This window comes from Odontesthes bonariensis, chromosome 14 (assembly GCF_027942865.1).
Source record: "Odontesthes bonariensis isolate fOdoBon6 chromosome 14, fOdoBon6.hap1, whole genome shotgun sequence".
In the NCBI taxonomy this organism is placed as follows: Eukaryota; Metazoa; Chordata; class Actinopteri; order Atheriniformes; family Atherinopsidae; genus Odontesthes; species Odontesthes bonariensis.
This window is the reverse complement of record NC_134519.1, coordinates 24,638,647-24,657,794: the sequence shown is the minus strand read 5'-3', so window position 1 is coordinate 24,657,794 and position 19,148 is coordinate 24,638,647. Positions and strand designations below refer to the sequence as shown.

Below are 19,148 nucleotides of genomic sequence, written 5' to 3'. Positions count from 1 at the left end.
AGAGTCATTTACTCCAGACCAGTGCTCTGTCCTTCATAAAGAGTGATAGACTTTATCTCTACATTATGGAACCCAGAATTTGCCTTTGTGTTGCCGTACTCACGATGGCCATTACAACATTTTTCTGGCTACCAAGAGTCACACGAACTCAGAGATGCCTTTTGCCTCTGCAAGCAAAACAAAAATAGCTTTTTGTAAAAGTTCAGACAAGCTTTGCCTAATGTTTAGCCTTCTATGTGAGCAATGCTTTTCTTAAAAAGACTTCAACACTAAGCATTGCTTAGGGCACCAGAACCACAAATGATTACTTCATGATTTCACAATTCTTCTTATTGTCAGAATCTACATATAACCTCTTCCTGATTGACAATGCGTTGTGCTAGTTTGTTGCTAAAGTAGCCTTGAGGCCACACATCCAGATGGAGGCAGTTTAACCAAATTTTCCCTGCATCCTCTGGAGCTGCAGATGACAGGTTCGGGGAGTATCTTTTCATTCTCTATGTAAATAATCCAAGTGAGTGGAGGAAAGTTTGCAGTGAACACGTGCTGGTACTTTACTAGTCGTCTATAACCAAGAGTCTTACAATCATTATTTTAACCCTAATTATGCATCATAAACCTTGTTTACAGCTGGTCTTCATGTGTGTCTTTGGTGATCTGATCACAAATGGACAGCTCTATCCACATTTGGAGGTGGTGTGGCTGCATTTGGCCACATTCTGTGGACAGATGGGACCGGAAATGTACCCTGCGCTATTCTGAAGGACCCAGTAGTCATTATACATTATTTTCATTGTGTTAATTTCTGCAACAACAATGAAGAAAGTGTCTGTGAGTGACAAAGCTTTGGGTCATGTAGCTCTAAATAGTATTGGTCCTCAAAGCTGGTATTTTAACATAAAATAGGAAAACTTAATAATTAGCTTTGGAGGAAGGGGGGAAATGTTCAGTTTCACACTGCAAAATGTTCATGGCTCATTAACGTATTACACGCTGTAATGTTGCCTTTAACAGAGAGCAAAATGGTTTCTAGTATTTCAGGCTCTGTCAAAATAATGTCTGTAGTGTGAACCAGACAGATCTGAGACATGATGTCTGAATCTATAATATCTTCTAGGTTAGTTAATGTAATTGGGTATTTTGTACTTGTTTGTACTGATTGTTGTCCCCAACTGTTTTTATGTGGTCTAGCCTAGATCTTAATTTTCAAATACAGTGGGGACGTGAGATTTGATCACAAATGGCTGCATCACAAATCTTAAAAGGCACTAGACTGACAGGTATAACCTGACTTACGTAGAGCTGTCCACTTGTGTTCAGGTCGCCCAGGATGAAGAGCTGTCACTGCACACATTCACTACCATGAGACTGTTAAAAAGTCAGAAAAGTTTTACCTTAAGTAACAAACTCAGGTATAGTAACCAGAATCTGAAGGCTTTTTAGCTCGTGTTTCTCTGACACAGTATGTGATTGGTTCCTCCTCTTATAAAACCCTCCCCCCCTCGGCAGCTCCCGCCCTATCTCCCAGCGGCTCAATGGATGACAGCAGTACCACGTCGTCCAACTCCGAACCCCTCAGCCCTGAGCGAGCGGGGCCGGGGGGCGAGGCTGGCAAGCAACGACGGCGGAAGAAGAAGAGGAAGGGCCGCGACGAAGTCTACGACTTCTTGGATAAACAGGAGAAAAACATCAGCCATTCAGACAAACGTTGGCTGCAGGATAAAGGCGGAAGGGAGGCGGAGGAGGATGGAGATGAGGAGGAGAACTGGGAGTGGGAGATCAGAGAGAGTGGAGGAGGGGGTAGGGTTAAAGGCAGGAAGGCTAAGACTCGGGCAAGACTTCCAGAGGAATGGGGCGCACCTCTACAGCCTGTCTCTCCCACACCAGCGACAGTCGCTCCTACATGGGCTACAGCTGCTGACGCTGGTCCTACTGACCTCAGAGCTCCAAACTACAGCCCCAGCCCTGCTTTTCCCTCTGCCCCTGAACAAACACCCACAAGTTTCACCAACTGCTCCCATGTTAGCCTTGTAACAGATTTGTCTCCCCGTGCCTATGAACCCATGTGTGTAGATGATTACCCTGTGTCTGGTAAAAATGGGCAAAAGGCAAATGAAGAGAAAGTTTCCACCAGCAAGCTTGAACCTAACAATAGCTTGGCCACTAGTGCTGTCGGTAAAAATACTTTAACTGGAGATGTCAGTGGTAGTCTAGCACTAATGACAGGGGATAATCTGAGCCCAGTCTCCCAGACATTCTCTTTCCTTGATTCAGTCCTCCAGACTCCTCCGGGCTCCACCCCTGATTCACAGACCACCACCCCTATCACCAACACCCCCTCCATTGCCAGTGCTTCCCTGACCAAGTCCATCCCATCAGAAACCTCCATCCCTGCTTCACAAGCTTCCTCTGTTTTTAACCCTGTTAAGAGCACTGCAGAGCTTTCTCCCAATTTCCCTATGTCCACAAATCCATCACCCTTGGTTCCTCCAACAGCTGCAATCAGATCAGCCCTCAATGTTGATGCCAAGCCTTTTGTCCCTTCTGCCCCTTCTGCCCCTCTCATGTCCTCCACAGCCACTCCAGCTGTTAGTGCAGCAGCAGCAGCCTTCCCAGGAACCACTGCTCCTGTATCCACTACCAACTCAGCCACCCCTCTTAGTTCCTCCATGACACCCTCTAAGAATGAAGCCACCCCAGCATCATCATCATCAGACACTCCATCCAAAGGTGTAGCCATGTCACTTAGCTCTGCCACACCCCCTCCTTTCATCACCCAAGCAGCCCCTCCCTCTCTCCCTGCACACTCAGAGCACCAGGAGTCCACGTCGCCACAGCTCCCCCCACTGGAAGGTTGGTGAACTACAGGGAAGATTATGAATAACGGGCCTGATTTGAAAAGCTGGGATAGCTCGAAGTAGTACAGTTTGTCTTCTTGTATGCATGGCTCTGCCTGTTGATTGAGCACCAGGCCTGCTTGGTGCTCGATCCTTTCCTCTGTAAATGTGTAATAACTAGGGCCCGACAAATAAATCTACATTAGTTTCTATGTTTTAATCGTTTTTTGAGATATTCATATTAATTAGAGTCAACCACAAATCTTTGCTAGCATCTTCAAACAAGCAATCATGGTGATATTTACCAGAAAAAAAACCAAAAAACATTTGTGTCCAGATATATCACTCCTCTCTTCTTCTGGCATGAGTATGAGACACAAATGTACTTTGCTCGTCGGGCCCTCTACTAACAATACTGCAAGGGTAAACTGTTAAGTTGTCTGATTTGATTTCCCTCTGCCTGCCTCTCTGTATCAGTTACCATGATCATAACAACTATATTACCTGACCTGCTGCCTATTTCTATGCTTGCTCCACTGTCTACTGTTTCATCTGATTATCAGCTGCCTGCATAACCTCCTGCTATCTATTTTTTTGTCTATAGAAGCATATATATAACCTGGGTTTATGCATGGCAAAGTTTACTGTTGCGTTTTCAGCTTTATGAAGTCTTAAATGTTTTAGTTACTAATCTACTGCACAGTGTCAAAGTGAGTGAGTATACTGATAGAGAGGTTAAAACCAACAGCCTGTGACTGAGACAATTGACAAATGTGTTGAGATTTGGTTCACCGGTAATATGAAACAGTTTAGTTAGAAACAGTAAGGCACAACCTGCAATTATCTACTGCTGTATCTGACCCAGCTTTTAGCCACACATCATGTCTCAATCAGTGGATTGAGATACAACCCTCATATGATTTGCCTCCATATTTTGGGCAAGTAAAGATAACTAAACTATTTCAGCTGAATACTAAGATACAAAGTCCTTCCAGTGAAAAAGGCCTCAAAAAATGTGACCAAAAGCTTCAGCAGACATCGAATAAACAGACTTTATTTCCTAAGGCCAATTGCTACTGTATCTAAAATAGAAAAACAAACCTTCAGGTTGTTTTTACTCTTGTTCTTAGTTCAGGTTAGAATCTGTTTGTCATCCAACCTTCAGAAAAAAAATCATCACAGTCAGGTTGTTTTTCTACAGTTGTCATTGCAATGCAGCGACACAACTGTCCAAATCTAACCAGCATGAATGTAACAGCCATGTGGCAACAGACAGTTTAATGTTGGGATGGCCTCACTAATGTTATTCACTTCCAAGCGTCTTTACACCTGACCGCACTCGACGTGTTGTGAAATATGCATTTAAATCTGATTTAAATGTCCACGAAAAACTGACATAACAGCACTCTCTATCTTATCAGCTTTTAATATCTTATAGTGACACATCTCTAACTGGTGATAAATATTCCAGAAACTCTAACTGTATTTTTCAAGTACCACCATACTTAATCTATATTTGTGGTTGAAGCTCTGACAGTGGTGCATTATCAAAGCTGATGTGTGACTGTGTTTGACAAATTGAAGTTCAGTCTGAAGTGACCAAACACTGTTTTTTTTTCTCTATCCCTTTCCCTCTTGTCTGTTTTACAATGCCAACAACGTTTCTTCAATCAACAGGTAAGACAAGATTCCCCCTTTAAGTATTTTGTATTGAAGTGAAACGATAGTCAATATGCTTGTCTGTGATATCATCTCACACATCTGCATCATCCAAAAATCTAGTATTGGAGGATGAGCCAGCTTAAGTTAATTGTCGTATAAAAAGCACGATTCAATAATTATAATGAATAGTTTTTTTCTGAATTTTTGATGGATGTTTAGCAATAATTTATTTGCATTTAGCTGTAAGCAGTACTCATTCATAAAGTGTCATTTATCTATTGGCTGAGATATTCTGATTTGTTTTTATTGGTAATGTTTTAAAACTTTATTTGTCCCAGTGAGATAAAAACATATAGTTTCCCAAACCATGCAGCTCTGTTTAAGAAGCCAGATACAAAAAACCCCAACAACTTCAAATTTGCTGTTACTGATAAACATCTCATAAAGCGAATCCTAATACCATTTTATGTAACATGGAACAATATTAGAATTTTACTCCAGTCACTGTCGACCTTGTGAGAGCTGAACAAAGTCCTGTTTGAACTGTTTCATTATGTTGCTGAGCTGTGTTTAGCGTGTCGTGCTCTCTATTGTTCACCACGTTGGCATTACTTGAAATATCATCTTGCTTTATTTTACACCGCCTGCTTTAGCGTGAGACCATTTTGCAGTCAGGTGTGTGTGAAGCATGAAGGGTTAAAATGCTGTTCCAGTGATGAGTGCAGCCTCAACTGCAACTTCCGATCTGTCTAAATAAGCATTTTTCAGGTCCTATAGTAGGTCCTCCCTCAGTGCTGGATTTGTCTGGTATCTTAAACTCATGTTTAGCTGCGACTCAAACTTCCCAGGCTTTGAAAAATAGAGGTTACTAGAACAAAAGTAGAAACTTAGTATTATTCCACTTAGCTGTATTTCCCCTTGTGTGCCCACTTTTGTGATACCTGTTCACGGTGTATACAACCAGAAATCCTAAACACAATATGAAATTTCCCAACAAAATTCCTTTCTGATGCAGACGTATGTTACCAGAATTAATTTTCTTCTATGGCTACGATCAATTTTACACGGACAGTTATTGACATTTATTGAACATCTTTGAGTTTCTTTCAGAGAATAAATTCTAAAACCTCCAGAGAGCTGACAGACACTGTGGATTGTATTTTCCACGAGAGTTTGTAGATATTTTTTGGTTGAAAAAAACGCTTGATACGGGCCTATTAGTTTTTTACTTTTTCCTCCCTCCATAGTGATCTTAATACAATAAGAAGTTGTTTAACAGATGCTTTATCTGGTCTTCTATGACCACTTGTTATCACCTTCAACTCGTCTCACAACGCTGGTCCCGACCCCTTAGTGTAACTATGTAATGCACAGAGCACATCTCAGTGTGATGTTTTCAATCTCATGTGTAGTTTGACTCATCTGTTGTAACCTAGAACATTAAACTCAACTCAAAAAAACGTTTTAAAAATATTGAAAAGCCAAAGTAAAAGAAAAGTGGAATAACGGTCAGAGGGTTTTTATTGTCTGGTCTGCCAAGGAATCAGTAAAGTGTGACTCTCCATCATTCTCTCTGTTTCTCTCCCCTGTTTTTCATTGTCTTTTTCTAGTCATAAGCCTGCATCTCTTACTTCACTCTCACATACAACATTGCTGGCTATGACTTTGTCCCGCTTACATGAGGAAAACATGCTGGCACTTTTTTACAGAGTGTGTGTTTTTTGCCTGTAAAAAACAAAGTGCAGTCACCTCTGCTCTATGGTCTTTATTCAGCTACATGAACTGTGTGCATGTGTGCTAGAGAGAGCCTCGGAGGGGGTAAGCATCTTTTCCCACATCCAGTGACCTAGTTTTGTCCTTGTGAGCGAGCCAGTGAGATCGAGCCTAAGTGGATTCTATAAATTTAAAAAAAAACGACCACTGAAGACCCAAGTGTGTTGTGGTTGGCAGTGTAAGGTAGCATACAGATAATCACCATGCAGTGTGTGTGGAGTGCTAATGCACAGACGGACGCTGTTTTTGAGTCTCAGCTCTGCTCGTTGGCTCCATCATGCGTCTGCCGGGGGAACCAAAGCTGTGACTTTGAGCTATAGACCACGTTTCTCCTGATTTATTTATTTTTATTTGACAGATTATTTTAGCTTCTCGAATAGATGATTTGCTGCTTTTCTTTCACATGTCAGTTTTGTACGTCAAGGAAAAAAAAAATCATTTAAAAAGTCATCATCAGTCAGTAAAACTGATCACTGGTCACACCTTACTGAAGACTATTATCCAAAGCATGAAATAGTGTAGTGGAATAGAAATAGGCTGATAGAATACCTCTGGACAGAACTAGCAGTACTTCTTATGGACAACTTAACAATGGAGCTCTTTCTCACTTTACTGCTGCTTGTGGATGACTGAGAGGAGAGATCATGTAACATGTAAAAAAGCAACAGCTGATTAATGTCGACATTATGTCCACGACAGTTGTCCACTTCCTGTTTTTGATATGGCTAGATTTCACACCTGCTTGGTGGTGCTTCCAGACTAACCCCTCCCAAATAGACCAGTATGTTCTAACTGATCATCTCTATTGGCAACACCTACTATCCACCATCAGCTATTCTGAAACTCAAAATTGAAGGGAGCCTTTTATTGGACACAAATTTAGTAGGTGTTCCTACTTTTGGAACCATTTTTATTTGGTTCCAGAAATTGATGAACTCTTAAATGCCCTGTTTTAATAAGACTTTTTTGTCACTGTTAACCCATAAACTACCGTAAAGGTGACAAAGGTTATAAGTTATTACCCTGTCAAATAAAAACATTTAAGCATCAAATTTACAGGAAATCTGAATTTTCCCAGCAGCGAGGTCCACAGGATCTCAGAAGAGAATTCTCAATAATTGTTTTCATGTTGAATCGGCCATCTGCTTTTTATATGCGTGAAAGTTCTTTGTTCTTTCAGAGAAGCGACTAGTTTTTAGGTTTTGTACATGTGTACATGTCGGTCTCAGAATGGGTGGTCTCTTAATTTCATTATGTCACATTAAGACAAAATACGTTATCTCATTTCTCTAATTGAACACTGCTTGTGGGGCTTCTAAACCAAACCCAGACCACAGAGACCCGGATTAAAGTGGCTGCAGCAAGAATTGGGTTACAGGGACATTTTGGGGGATTATTTTTACCTCTTGTCCTCATTTTCTCCTCATCTTGTTGCCTCCCTGCTTTTCACCCCTATTTCTTTTTCTTCGCCGCTTTCCCCACGCTTCTCTGATGCCTCCCTCCTCGATTTTATCTTCATCTGTTGCTCTTTATCATTAGGTACTTTTAAACAGTCTATTCCAGGATTCCTGTCTCCCTCCCTCCATCTTCCTCATTCCCCCATGGACCCTCCCTCTCTTTGTCCTTTCCTCTCCACCCTCCTCCATCTTTTTGCCCTTTCTTTCTCCTCCATCCACGTCACATCTTCCCCTCTCTTGCTAAGACTCCCCACGTTGCTGCGGCACTGTAATGATCACCCTATTGACAATTTGGGTTTGGCTAGGGGGTTGCGGATGGTGTTGGTGGTTGGAAAAGGAGGGTGTTGTCAGGGAGACGTGGGAGGCGGTTGCCGTGGAAACAAAGAGACTCTGCGAGTGAGGGTTGGAGGGATAGGGAAGGGGTGGACGGGGTGTGACAGGCAGTGGCTCGAAGACTATAAATAGAAATGATCTGACAAGATCCTCCCCCTCCTTCTCCCCTCTCCCCCTCCCACACCTCCACCACCCCCACCCTTGCTCACTCCATCGCTCTGCCCAGCGCTATGAGCAGGCAGCTGTAGTGTCTCCTCTTGCTGTTTCCTCCATCTCCAGCTGATGCTCGACGATCCATGACCTTCAAAGGAGGACCTGCTTTTTTTTCCTCCTTATAAATTGTCAATAATAAGAGCATCATTTTCATTTGCTGCCTTTTTTAACCGTGTGACTTCATCATTTTACCTTGAAGCTAGGCTGAAGCTTTACTTGAGCAGAGATTTTTACCGTTTTAGCATTTAACAGCCTCATATTTTCAGTCATAGAACTTCTCATATACGAATCCTTCCTCACTGTTTAATGATAAAGCAGACCTTCCATCGGCACGACTCAGACATGTACCATTAGCATATTAATGAAAAGAAAGATTGGAAGCGATTGTAGAGCTGAAGCAAAGTAATTCTATATGAGCACACAGCTACTATTTCTTTTTTTTTTTAAACTGTATATCCTTTAAAATCTTTGCTTTCACAGAAATGTTCATAATCCAACAAAACGTCCAAAGTTATTCTCAGAAAGTAGTAAGAGATTAAAAAGATGTGACAAATATTATCAGAGCAAACTCTAAAAGAATAAAAGCTATAGAAGTCAGAATAAAGGATGGCAATGAAGCATGACATCCCCAGTACTGCAGAGTCCACATGTGCACTAATATGTGAGCTAATTGCATCTCTCAGCCATGCTTACAGCACTGTGATGATCTACTTACTGCAGCTGCACTGGTACTTTGAGCTACAAGTAGCATCAGTATGCTAAAGCAGCCAAAATGACATTCGACGAACATGTTAGGATTTACTATTTAACACAAAATAGGGAGTAGGTTTATACTCAAGTACAGCCCTTTTTTTTGTTCTGATTGACCCAGTTTCTGTTAAGATATTTTATAGAACAAGTGACAGTTTGAACCTGTTGTTGTTGGAGTAAAGGGAAGAGTCAGAAAATGTGCTGAGATATTTCCGTAAAAGCCTTAAATGTCAGTCTTGTGATGGTGTTTGAAGAAAAAAGGCGCAGGTCACCAAAGTCACCAGTTTTCATCCAAACATGTTTTAGATGTTTATTTCTGAACCAAAGGGGCGACTGATGGACATGTCCAGTACTTCCTGACTTCCTTTAGTTTGGCCTATTTGGAAGACTTACTGATAGTAAGAAAACTATCAGTATCAAACAGTCACAAAAACTTGAGCTTTCAATTAGTTTGGCACGTTTTAGAATGAGTGAGGGTTTTTATCCATGCATTATTTAGTAAATGTTGATCAGGGAGTTTAAGTGTTTGGCCGTGTCGGTGGCTCAGGTTCCTCTCATAAAACCGTTGCATTCACAATCCACATATCAAAAAAGGAAATAGAAAATACCCAGTCTGGCCAAAAAAATGTTTAATTAAAGTAAATGATCTGCGGTGACTTCAGTTGGTCAGTACTAGTTTCAACAAGATAATGTGCCCAAAAGAATGAGTTCAGGTGGCTACCTGAACACACTGAATGACCTGGTCTTTCCATCATTAGAATTTTTTTAAAATCTTGATGATATTCCAAAATGACAATGCCAGGATTTATTGGGCTAAAATAGTGGTTCAGGGAGCAGAGGGCATCATTTTCACATATGGATTGGCCAGCACAGACGATCTTAACGCCATTTAGAAACTTTTGGATATGCTAAAGAAGAGCTTGCACATCAGTCTGACATCCCCATTATCAGTACAAGACCTTGGAAAAAAGGTATGCAACTCTGGACAGAAACTAATGTTTTAACATTGCACAAGCTTGTTCAATGATACCATGGTGAATGTGTGCTGTAATCAGGGGTAAATGTGGGCTGGCAGTGTGTTTGAGTGTAGTAACTCTGCTGTCCTGCTTATCATTAGTTTAGGCATTTATTAGTTTTAATGACTTGTTCTCTAGCAACATGGAATGATATCATCGTGCCATGATTTCGTGTCTTAGAAATAGATAATAATGACACATTCGTGTTTGTCTTACTAACTCCTTACTTGAGAACCATCAGGTGTCACGAAGTTGGGCGTCAGCAGTAGAAAAAAAAAAAAAAAAAGACGACACACACAGAAAAATTTTAATAGTTTAGGATAAAGACATTGAGTAAAATCCGTTTTAGCTGAAAAAATAAGCCCTAATCAGTACAAACTGAAGAGAAAAATGTCTTCCCTTTATGTAGCTGTGCTGGAACAGATCGGCAGTAGTATTAGCTAAAGGTCACTGCCACAGGCTTTTCAGACGTGTCAGTTCAACAAAGAAGTCGTGAATGTATTTCAGTTTAAATTTCACCAGGACACAATGTAATTTGATTATCACATCAAAGTGAATAAAGTATGTGAAGAAGATCACTTATAACCTCGGGCTCATTCTTCTGTGTCTTCCAAATTGTACACAAACTGCTCCAAAGCGTCAGAGTCTGAGTGCTCAGACTAAAGATTTTGCTTCTTTAACCTGAAAACCGCTTGGAATATTCACTTGAGCCACCTCTCAGCCTGACCAACACTTTAACAGAAATGCTGCCTGGATGTCTTGCATAATATCCATCCCGTCCAAGTCTTTTGAGACAAAACAACCGTCTGTGTCTTCCTCTTCCTCTCCATGGCTCACTGTTCCTCTGTGGTTACAGTAGACAAATTGTTTTTGGAGGATTATGTAATGATACTCATTCATTCTCAGTCATGCTTGACGAGCTGCTGCTCTCGTTATTTTGGCACTGGCCTCGGGTGTGTTGAGGGGGTCTGAAGTGGGATTGGTGTGAGACACTGGAGAGAGATGTCAATGATTTCTATGGGGCATTTTGTTTTAGTTTGAAACGGTGTTTCTGAGGGACGACTGACATCCAGAGCTGACTTGCTGACAGCTGATTCCCGGCAGTCCTCAAGTTACTCAGGAGATATTAACTACTGTCTACACGTTCAGCGGCTATCACTTGTTTTCATCTTCTTAGACCACGAAACTCTTTCTGTTTTATCGTGAGTTTTACATTATAAAAGCTATGCGTTGTTTGTTACAAGACAGTAAGTCATTTATTTCTTTTCATTAGTTTCATGGCGCAGATTATAGAGCAAATGTCCTCTTTTGAACATGGCTGTGGTCATTCAGAAATGCTGCTCATTGCTTTAAGCAACCAGAAAAATCTACAGTAGATTGCTGTCCAAAGAAAATGCTGAATTCCACATGGTTGCACTCCTTGAAGCCAGTTCTGCAGCAGAGAATGTCACGTTGTAAATAGGAGTAAAATCCCTAGAGAGAAAATCTTTCAATTTGCATTGCTGGAGTATACAATTTGAGGTAAACATAATGCACCTTCAAAGACGCAAATGCACACACCAGTTTTGCAGGTAATACCTGAAAGTCTGTGCTATGCAAAAACTGGCAGATAAGAGAGACGGGGTGGAGGATGAGACAGTTTGTCGTCAGAAGAGTCTTAATCCTCCTGCAAAACTGGAGTATAAATCCCAGGCAGAGTGCTGGAGATTATTACCCCATTCTTAAAAAAAACACCACCAGCTTTTTTTTTTTTTTTGTCAGGATAGAGGTACCACTGTTACACAGTGATGTTCCATCTATTGAACAATATGAAAAGTGCTGAACCTCAACCTCATTTATTGATAGACTGTAACAGCAGCATCATGTTAGACATACAGTGTCTGTGAAAGTGGCCCAATAATTTGATTATTATACAGCCATGCAGAGCAAGTCAATGCGATGAAAAAGGCATCTGGAACTTTGTCATATCTAAACAAACGCCGGACATCAAACACTTTTGAAATGATTATGGTTGCTAACCACTTGCGCAGGACAGACGGCAAACCTAAACCTGCAGTAATTGTTGTTTGTCCACTTGGAGCAGCCGAGAGAATTTATGAACAGTCTGAAGTTACACTGAAAAACATAGCTGACGTAGACCTGGTTAATATTCACTCTCTTGAAGCTCTGGTTTTGATCTGTGAAATCTAGCCCATAACCTGTTGACTGCTTCACTGAGTAGCTAGTTGTGTTGGGTCACATGTTCTGTGTTCATGCATGTCCCCTACTGTCCACATGGTGTTATTTTTGTAATTTGCCCAAATCCAAAAGATTTCATCCCAGCCCTTTTTGGATGTCTGTGTTTTTATCTGAATTTCAGTATGTGTGAAGCGCTATGTGTCTCTGCAAAGTCCTAATTGGTCTGTGCGAGTTGACCCTGAGTTAGCCTCTACTCTTTTTGCTATTTTGTGCAGAGAAGGAAGCATACAGTGGGTTTATCAGAGCTTTTTTTAGCATGTGAGTGTCAAGGCTCAGACTTTTCCGTAGCATCATTTATCGGCCGTGGCTCACATGGTCATCTTTCAATTGGAAAATCAGGGCAAAGCACCAAACCCACACATTGCCCTGGATATGCTCATCAGTCAATGTTTTTGTAGACTAAAAGCAATGAATTCTTAGAGAGCATATACACAATAAAAAGTTCTGTATTAGTTTTTGTGTGAATGGGTACATGGAAAAACGTCATGCTTTGTTGAATTTTGATCGTCGAAATGAGGTATATAGGTGCGGATATATTGTTTTCATATTGTCATTTGATACGTTGTGAATAAATTTTGAATGGACCAAGTTTGAATAAGTAAAGATTAGCCTCTGGCTTGGATTTGTATGTATTAAATGATCCTAATTTATCAAATGAAGGATGTTAGTTGTTTTGTTATCGTACAAGTCATGGCCAGATGAAAGATATCCAATCAGAGTCCGGATGATGACAGTCTTCAATTATGTCTCACTAATCTCTCCTGGTGCCTCTCACAATATATCAACATGTGAACAGTGGCTGTCATATAGCAGCAGAGCAACTATAACAACCACTGATCTGTTAGTGTATACTGTTGTAGTTCATGCACAAGCTTGTGTCTTCATGTGTGTTCGACTGTGTACATTTGTCACTAGGGGCTAGATTGCTGAAATTTAGCTCCAGCGAATGAGGGAATATTCCTGGCTGTCATGTGACTATGTGATGTCAGAGAGAGAGAGAGAGAGAGAAAAATAGAAAGAGCAAGGTGCAATTTAGCCCCACAGCTGATCCGAGCAGCGCTCAGAGAGAGGCTGAGACAACCAGACACACACACATGCTGTAGCACACATGCACTTTATACAGGCACATGCAGCATCAGCGCAGTTCCACACACAGGCAACTGCACGGCATCACTTTAAAAGGGGTAAAGAATTGTTGCCTCTATTTGCCAAGCTTACAACACTTTGGATACTGACGACACACCTTCCTCCTGGACAAGAATAAAAGGATACTTACTGGAGACAGAAAAGAGCCAGAGACGTGGGAGAAAAACTGACAAGAGACCAAGCAAGAAAAAGATCAATACAAGAGGACTGACAACAGTGCGGGAGAATGTCTTTCCTTTCTGGCTCACCCTGGCAGCAGCCCGGCATCATTAGTGGAAACAGTGGGTTTGGACAAGCGTCCAGTGGGCATCAGCAGCAGCAGCAGCAGCAGCAGCAGCAGCATCAACAACAACAACACAAACCTCCCAGTACACTCTCTGGTGCCAACATCCCTGTGGTCCTGGCGACCTCTTCACCCTCCAGTCCAGCCTCTGCCCGACACAGTGACTGGCACTGCCAAAGCCAGATGGTATCAGCGGCGGCGTCTGTCACAGCCCAGGAAGGGTCCAGAATAACTCAAATGGAGGATGAGGTGAAATTAGGGCGAGGCAGGGATGAGGGGACATCATCTGGGACAATGGCTGAAGCACCAGCAATGCCAAACTTCAATATGCCAGTGCTGCAGATAGAGGAGGAGGGGTCCAGACAGGTGAGGCCAAGGGAGGAAGGACATAGGGTGGAGAGGGTGGGGGGTACATTAGGGAGTGCAGGACAAAGCCCCAGCAGCCCCTTGTCCCACTCCTCTTCCTCTTCTTTACCCTCCCCTTCATTTTCACCTGGGTCACTATTTCCTAATTCTATCCCAGACTCTCAATCTACGTCCAACCCCAACTTTGGACAAAGTAATCTGCAGCAAAAAAATACAGACAGCAAAGATGGATATCAACACCACGAATTTCAAGTGGCTTCTCAGTGCCAGGACTTACCTCCTGCTCCAAAACAGGCCTCTGGGCCAGAGGAGATAATCCCACTGAGCTCTTCTTCCATTCGAAGTTCCGCTTTGAATCTAGAACATAAAGAGGAAGAGAAGATAACATCTGGAAGCCTACTGGGAAACAAGAAAGAAGATTCTATTGCAAATAAACCTGGAAATCCAATCCTCAAGCCATACTTGGGAAAACAAGGTGTTGATGCACCTGCTCCTCCCACTTCTGACCTAATGCAGAATAAAACTGGTGACACTGCAGCGCCTACAGCAGGCCCACCTGCAGCCTTAGCTAATAGAGCTGTCATTGGTACCATTGTGGTTGGCGCAGAGGAGTATGGGTTGGAGAGACAAAACTTGAGCCATACTGAAAAGGGGAAGATTGGATCGTGTATTACTCCCAGCAGTGGTGTAACAGAGAGCGGGGTTACTAGTCCCAACATGTCACAAGATTCACATCGTATCGAGGATGGGAGAGTGGGATCATGTGATACATTAAACAGAGAAACAAAACCACCCAGCAGTAATGAACTGCCTCAGCGGACTGCAGTGAGACGTGCAATGTCTGACTGTTCACATCTGTCTGTTCCCATGGTAATGGCTGGAGTGTACCCCACCAGTATGGGAGTTTCACAGGTGATGGCGCCCAATATGCCAAATTTTACCGTGATGGGAACCACGGGCCCAGCCAGGGCGCACTACCCACATGTGGCTGTCCGTCGCTCGCTCACGGTCACTGACGGCAAAGAAGCCGCTGCAGCAATGGCAACAATGCTCTCATCCCCATTAATGACGTCACCTGTACTGCCATCATCCCCACCCCCTAAAAGGCATCATGGGAGCTGCGAGACCAGTTTTTTACTTCCCGTTCCACCACCTGTTGGAACATCAGTTAACAGCACAAGAGATAGTACACTAAACCCAGCGGGTAAGACTTTCCTCTTGTGTGTGCATGTCTTTGGGGACAAATGAGAAATTAGAGCACTTGGTCTCAACTTATCTAGCCTGGTCCAAAACATCTGATTTTCTTACCGTTTCCTTTAAGTCATGTGATGCAGCAACTTTTAGCTGCTTCCGCTGGTTGCTGACCAATCAGGTTAATATCGTAGAAGGATTAAAAATGGGGAAATCATTAGGCAAGATAGCCATCTAGTTGCCAAATTGCATTCACAAAAAACTAACAGGATCAACAGAGTTTCACAAGTAAAATGACCTACAAAAATTACTTTAAAGTTGGCGTATTTGTCTTCAGTCACAAAAGAAAATCATTATCTGCTACAGGCAGATTACTACTTCCACGGCTCTCCTGTAGAATGAAAGTCATTGATGACGTGGAAGTGGGAGAAACTGTAGGTACAGGCTGAGCTAACAAGTTGTATAGGTCTTTATGTGGTTTGTCATAAACTGAAAAAAACTCACACATTTCTTGAGAAAGGATACATTAGCTCGTGATGCATTAGGTACTGAGGCTGTGTGTACAGTCTCTGATGCTTTGTCATCACGGTTCATCATTTTGAAAGTGAATCAAACATTTAACTCGGGCAACATCAATCAACGTGATCAAACCGAAGACTGTAATGTGTGAAAATTGGGACTGTTCCATCTTTTATGCAGTTAGGATTTTTTCTAAGGGCTTATGCAGCATGTGAATGTCATCATTGCACATCTAGACTTATTATTGCCACATTCCTTCACCCGTCTTCTCTGTGATTGCACTCTACCTGCGCACAGGTTATTTCAGCTCAGTCATTTGGCTAAATATAGGCTGACTGTGCTTTCATTTCCAACATTAGCTATGACTGAGAAAATTGGGCATTTTTTATTTTCAGTAGAAGAATGCCACAGTACCTAAAGTCTTAATAGACACCATTTCTATCGACACTGCACTGGCTTGTAACCTTTAGGAATTGCAGCTGTTGAGCATTTCCATATGAGTAGAACCGGTCTGAATAAACACTATATACAAGGTTCATCTTAACTATCAGAAGTCCTTTGAATTTGATTAAAGTTGTTTGAGTAAAATGTTGATCGCAGCCATGGTTGTAAATGTAATGGAGTAAAGGGACTTTTACAGCATTCTACTTTCATTGTGCTCCTGGAGCTAAAAGAGCTGCTGAGTAACCTTTAGCACTGCTGCACAATCTACATGAGTGACTTGGAGCCTATGTGATTTACTGCCAAGACATAAACATTTAGTTTGTTTTAATACTTGGAGGTGTATCACTGAGTAATTATCCCTGACCTCTAACAAGGGTTGTTTATCTGTATCTGGTGCTGCTATGTTTATCAGTATCAACAGCTTTCTTATTTTGACAAACATCAATCATTTGGCCTTAAAAACCATGTCTTGGGTTAGTTATAGATTATTACATATTACATTAGAATGTTGTTAATGTTCAAGATAGCACACAACAAGAATCACAGCATCATAATTGTAATAGAAGCAGGTTCAAACTGAGAGGCTCTCTTTGTAAAAAATCTTGGACAAAGGGATGTTGTCCACTTGGGGGTAAAAAGTCTTAATTTCCACTATCTTCAAGTTTAAATCACTCCTGATTACTATGTTCTTCTCTAATAGGATTTTAACAAAGTAAATCAATATGGGAAATGAGTTCTGCCAGGGCTAATGTCATCACGTTGTTTGATTCAATTCGGTGAATGTCATAAAGTTATTTCACTGTATTTGATTGCCCTCTTTGGTGAGTGCTAGGGCAAATTCAAAGGACATTTTCACAAGTTTAGGATGGAGATGATGTAACGGAACATTAACAGCCTGTGAAGAGATTGAGGCATAGGAATGGAGGACCATACCAGAGTTTGGAACCAACTTATTTTAAATGTTTACTTTGCATGGCCTTTTAGATGAAAAGTAAAAGAGGCATCACTCATAAATGTGTGCCTTCTTTTTTCCTCTTACCGAAAGGCCTTTTGTCCATTTATATTCAGTATATAATGTATGTTTCAGCTGTGTTATCCATCCACCCAGCAGTGTGTTCTGTTTTTCAGGCAGCAGTCGACAGACAAGCCGAGACATTGATTAGACATTGACTCTGACTGTACTCATTCAAATATAGAGCAGCTATTTCTAGCTCCTTCTGTGTGTGTGTGTGTGTGTGTGTGTGTGTGTGTGTGTGTGTGTGTGTGTGTGTGTGTGTGTGCATGCATTCACACGGTTATGTGTGTAGGAGACGAGCTTCCACTGACGTGAATCGTACAGATTCTAAAGGCGTACGCCTACAGAGATGCACTCACACTAGACAGCATGTCTGCATCTTAAGATGTTCTTTCATTCAGCACTGGAAGAGACAGCTCCACATTACACACATAGATACGCACGCAGGAACGCACATACAAGAGCACAGCTGTGAGGGGTGTGGCGACAGTCGTGAACAGGACCGTCAGACAGTGATAATGCACAATCAGTTGATTTATGAGCTCCCTGCAACCTTTGTTTTTAATCTTTTTTTAGCAATATCCTCTGATCATGATCAATAAAGTCTATCTTTGACATCTTTCATAAACGGTAAACTGATGTAATTTTTTGCTTGTGGTTGTATCCCGTCGGCGAGTTCTGAGTGTGTGGAAAGGGAAGGTGAACAGCACGAGGTGTATGTGGGCGAGAAGGAGGTCAGCAGGTGCGGGAGAGAGGCTCATGGTGTTACTGTTTCAAGACTCAAGAATGTTTTTCACACGACCATTTTTCCAAAAGAAGGAATGCTGTATGCAGTTTATCACTTTATCTGACAAAAAATCCGGCAGAGTGGTGTAATCTTTGTGAATCTAATGAACACGAGTAGTTTGATGATTAAGTGGAAGAAATTTGAAACGGCCTTTTTTTTTTTTTTTTCAACATTGACAGATCTCCAGATTTAGGTCATTTTGTCTGCTTGTCTGAAGCAGCAACAGGCAATGCTGTTTTCTGAAACTGAAGAGGCGAATGACTAGATTATATACATGCACTGTTTACTGTGGGTCCCATTTCCCCCCTATGCATTAATAAAGCAGACTATATATGATATCAGAGTGGAGTTTGGCCTCATGAAAATGTTAAGGGTTATAACTATTGGAAACATTTTTTTGATAAAAAAGCTTATGAATAAAGTTCAAGGTTGACTCAAACTAACTGGAGCTAAAAGACTAAATCCTCTGAAACCAAGTCTGTGTGAGAATGTGAGGCAGAAAGGAGAAAGCGCACATGCGTTTGTGTGTATGTTGTCCGTCTGCAGAAAAATATCTTTCCACTAGCTCCATGTCTGCGTGCGTTTGTCATGCTCTGAGTAATAAGGAAGTCGACTCTCTTTGACCATTTCTCGCTCTGCCACCGACACAGCAGCACATGCAGCTGGTTGCCAGCAGCTGTGTATTGCAGCATGGTATTAGACAGATTCGGGTGTTCTGAGCCTGCAGTTTCGTGTTGAATGAGTCATAATGCTGATGTTGCGGGATGGAGTAATGTAATGCCAAAAACTTCTGTTGCATGAGCAATACAACCACTAGTTTGTTAACGGAACAGTATGATATGAATGGCCCTCCAAAACGTGTAGAATTTGATTGATATGATTAAATTAAACCAAAAGCATATTCTGTTCGTGGAAAAAGGTACACAAACAGTTATTAGGACAGTTCACATTTTAATCCTTTCTAGGATTTCCTGTTTGAGATTCAAATGTTTCCTTGAATGTCAGACAGAAATACAGCATCCCTCCTAGCTCAGTGCAGAGCATTAAAGAACATTTTGATCTTGTGTTAGTAGTTTTGGCCATCCCTTTTATTGAGTATGATAACATTTTACCTACCA

At 41.6% G+C, this 19,148-nt stretch overlaps 1 protein-coding gene across 7 annotated transcripts in view; it reads left to right on the top strand.

The window, feature by feature from the left end:
• Nucleotides 1–19,148, top strand: part of map4l (microtubule associated protein 4 like) — a 91,703-nt gene that overhangs the window by 43,765 nt on the left and 28,790 nt on the right. For 6 of the 7 annotated variants that reach the window (XM_075483733.1, XM_075483736.1, XM_075483732.1 and 3 more), the window contains one exon: nucleotides 1,510–2,853. In XM_075483733.1, coding sequence (XP_075339848.1) covers nucleotides 1,510–2,853 — 1,344 coding nt within the window. Of the gene's footprint in view, nucleotides 1–1,509; nucleotides 2,854–13,371; nucleotides 15,279–19,148 lie in introns of those variants that run through there. The other variant, XM_075483737.1, reaches the window with a different exon arrangement.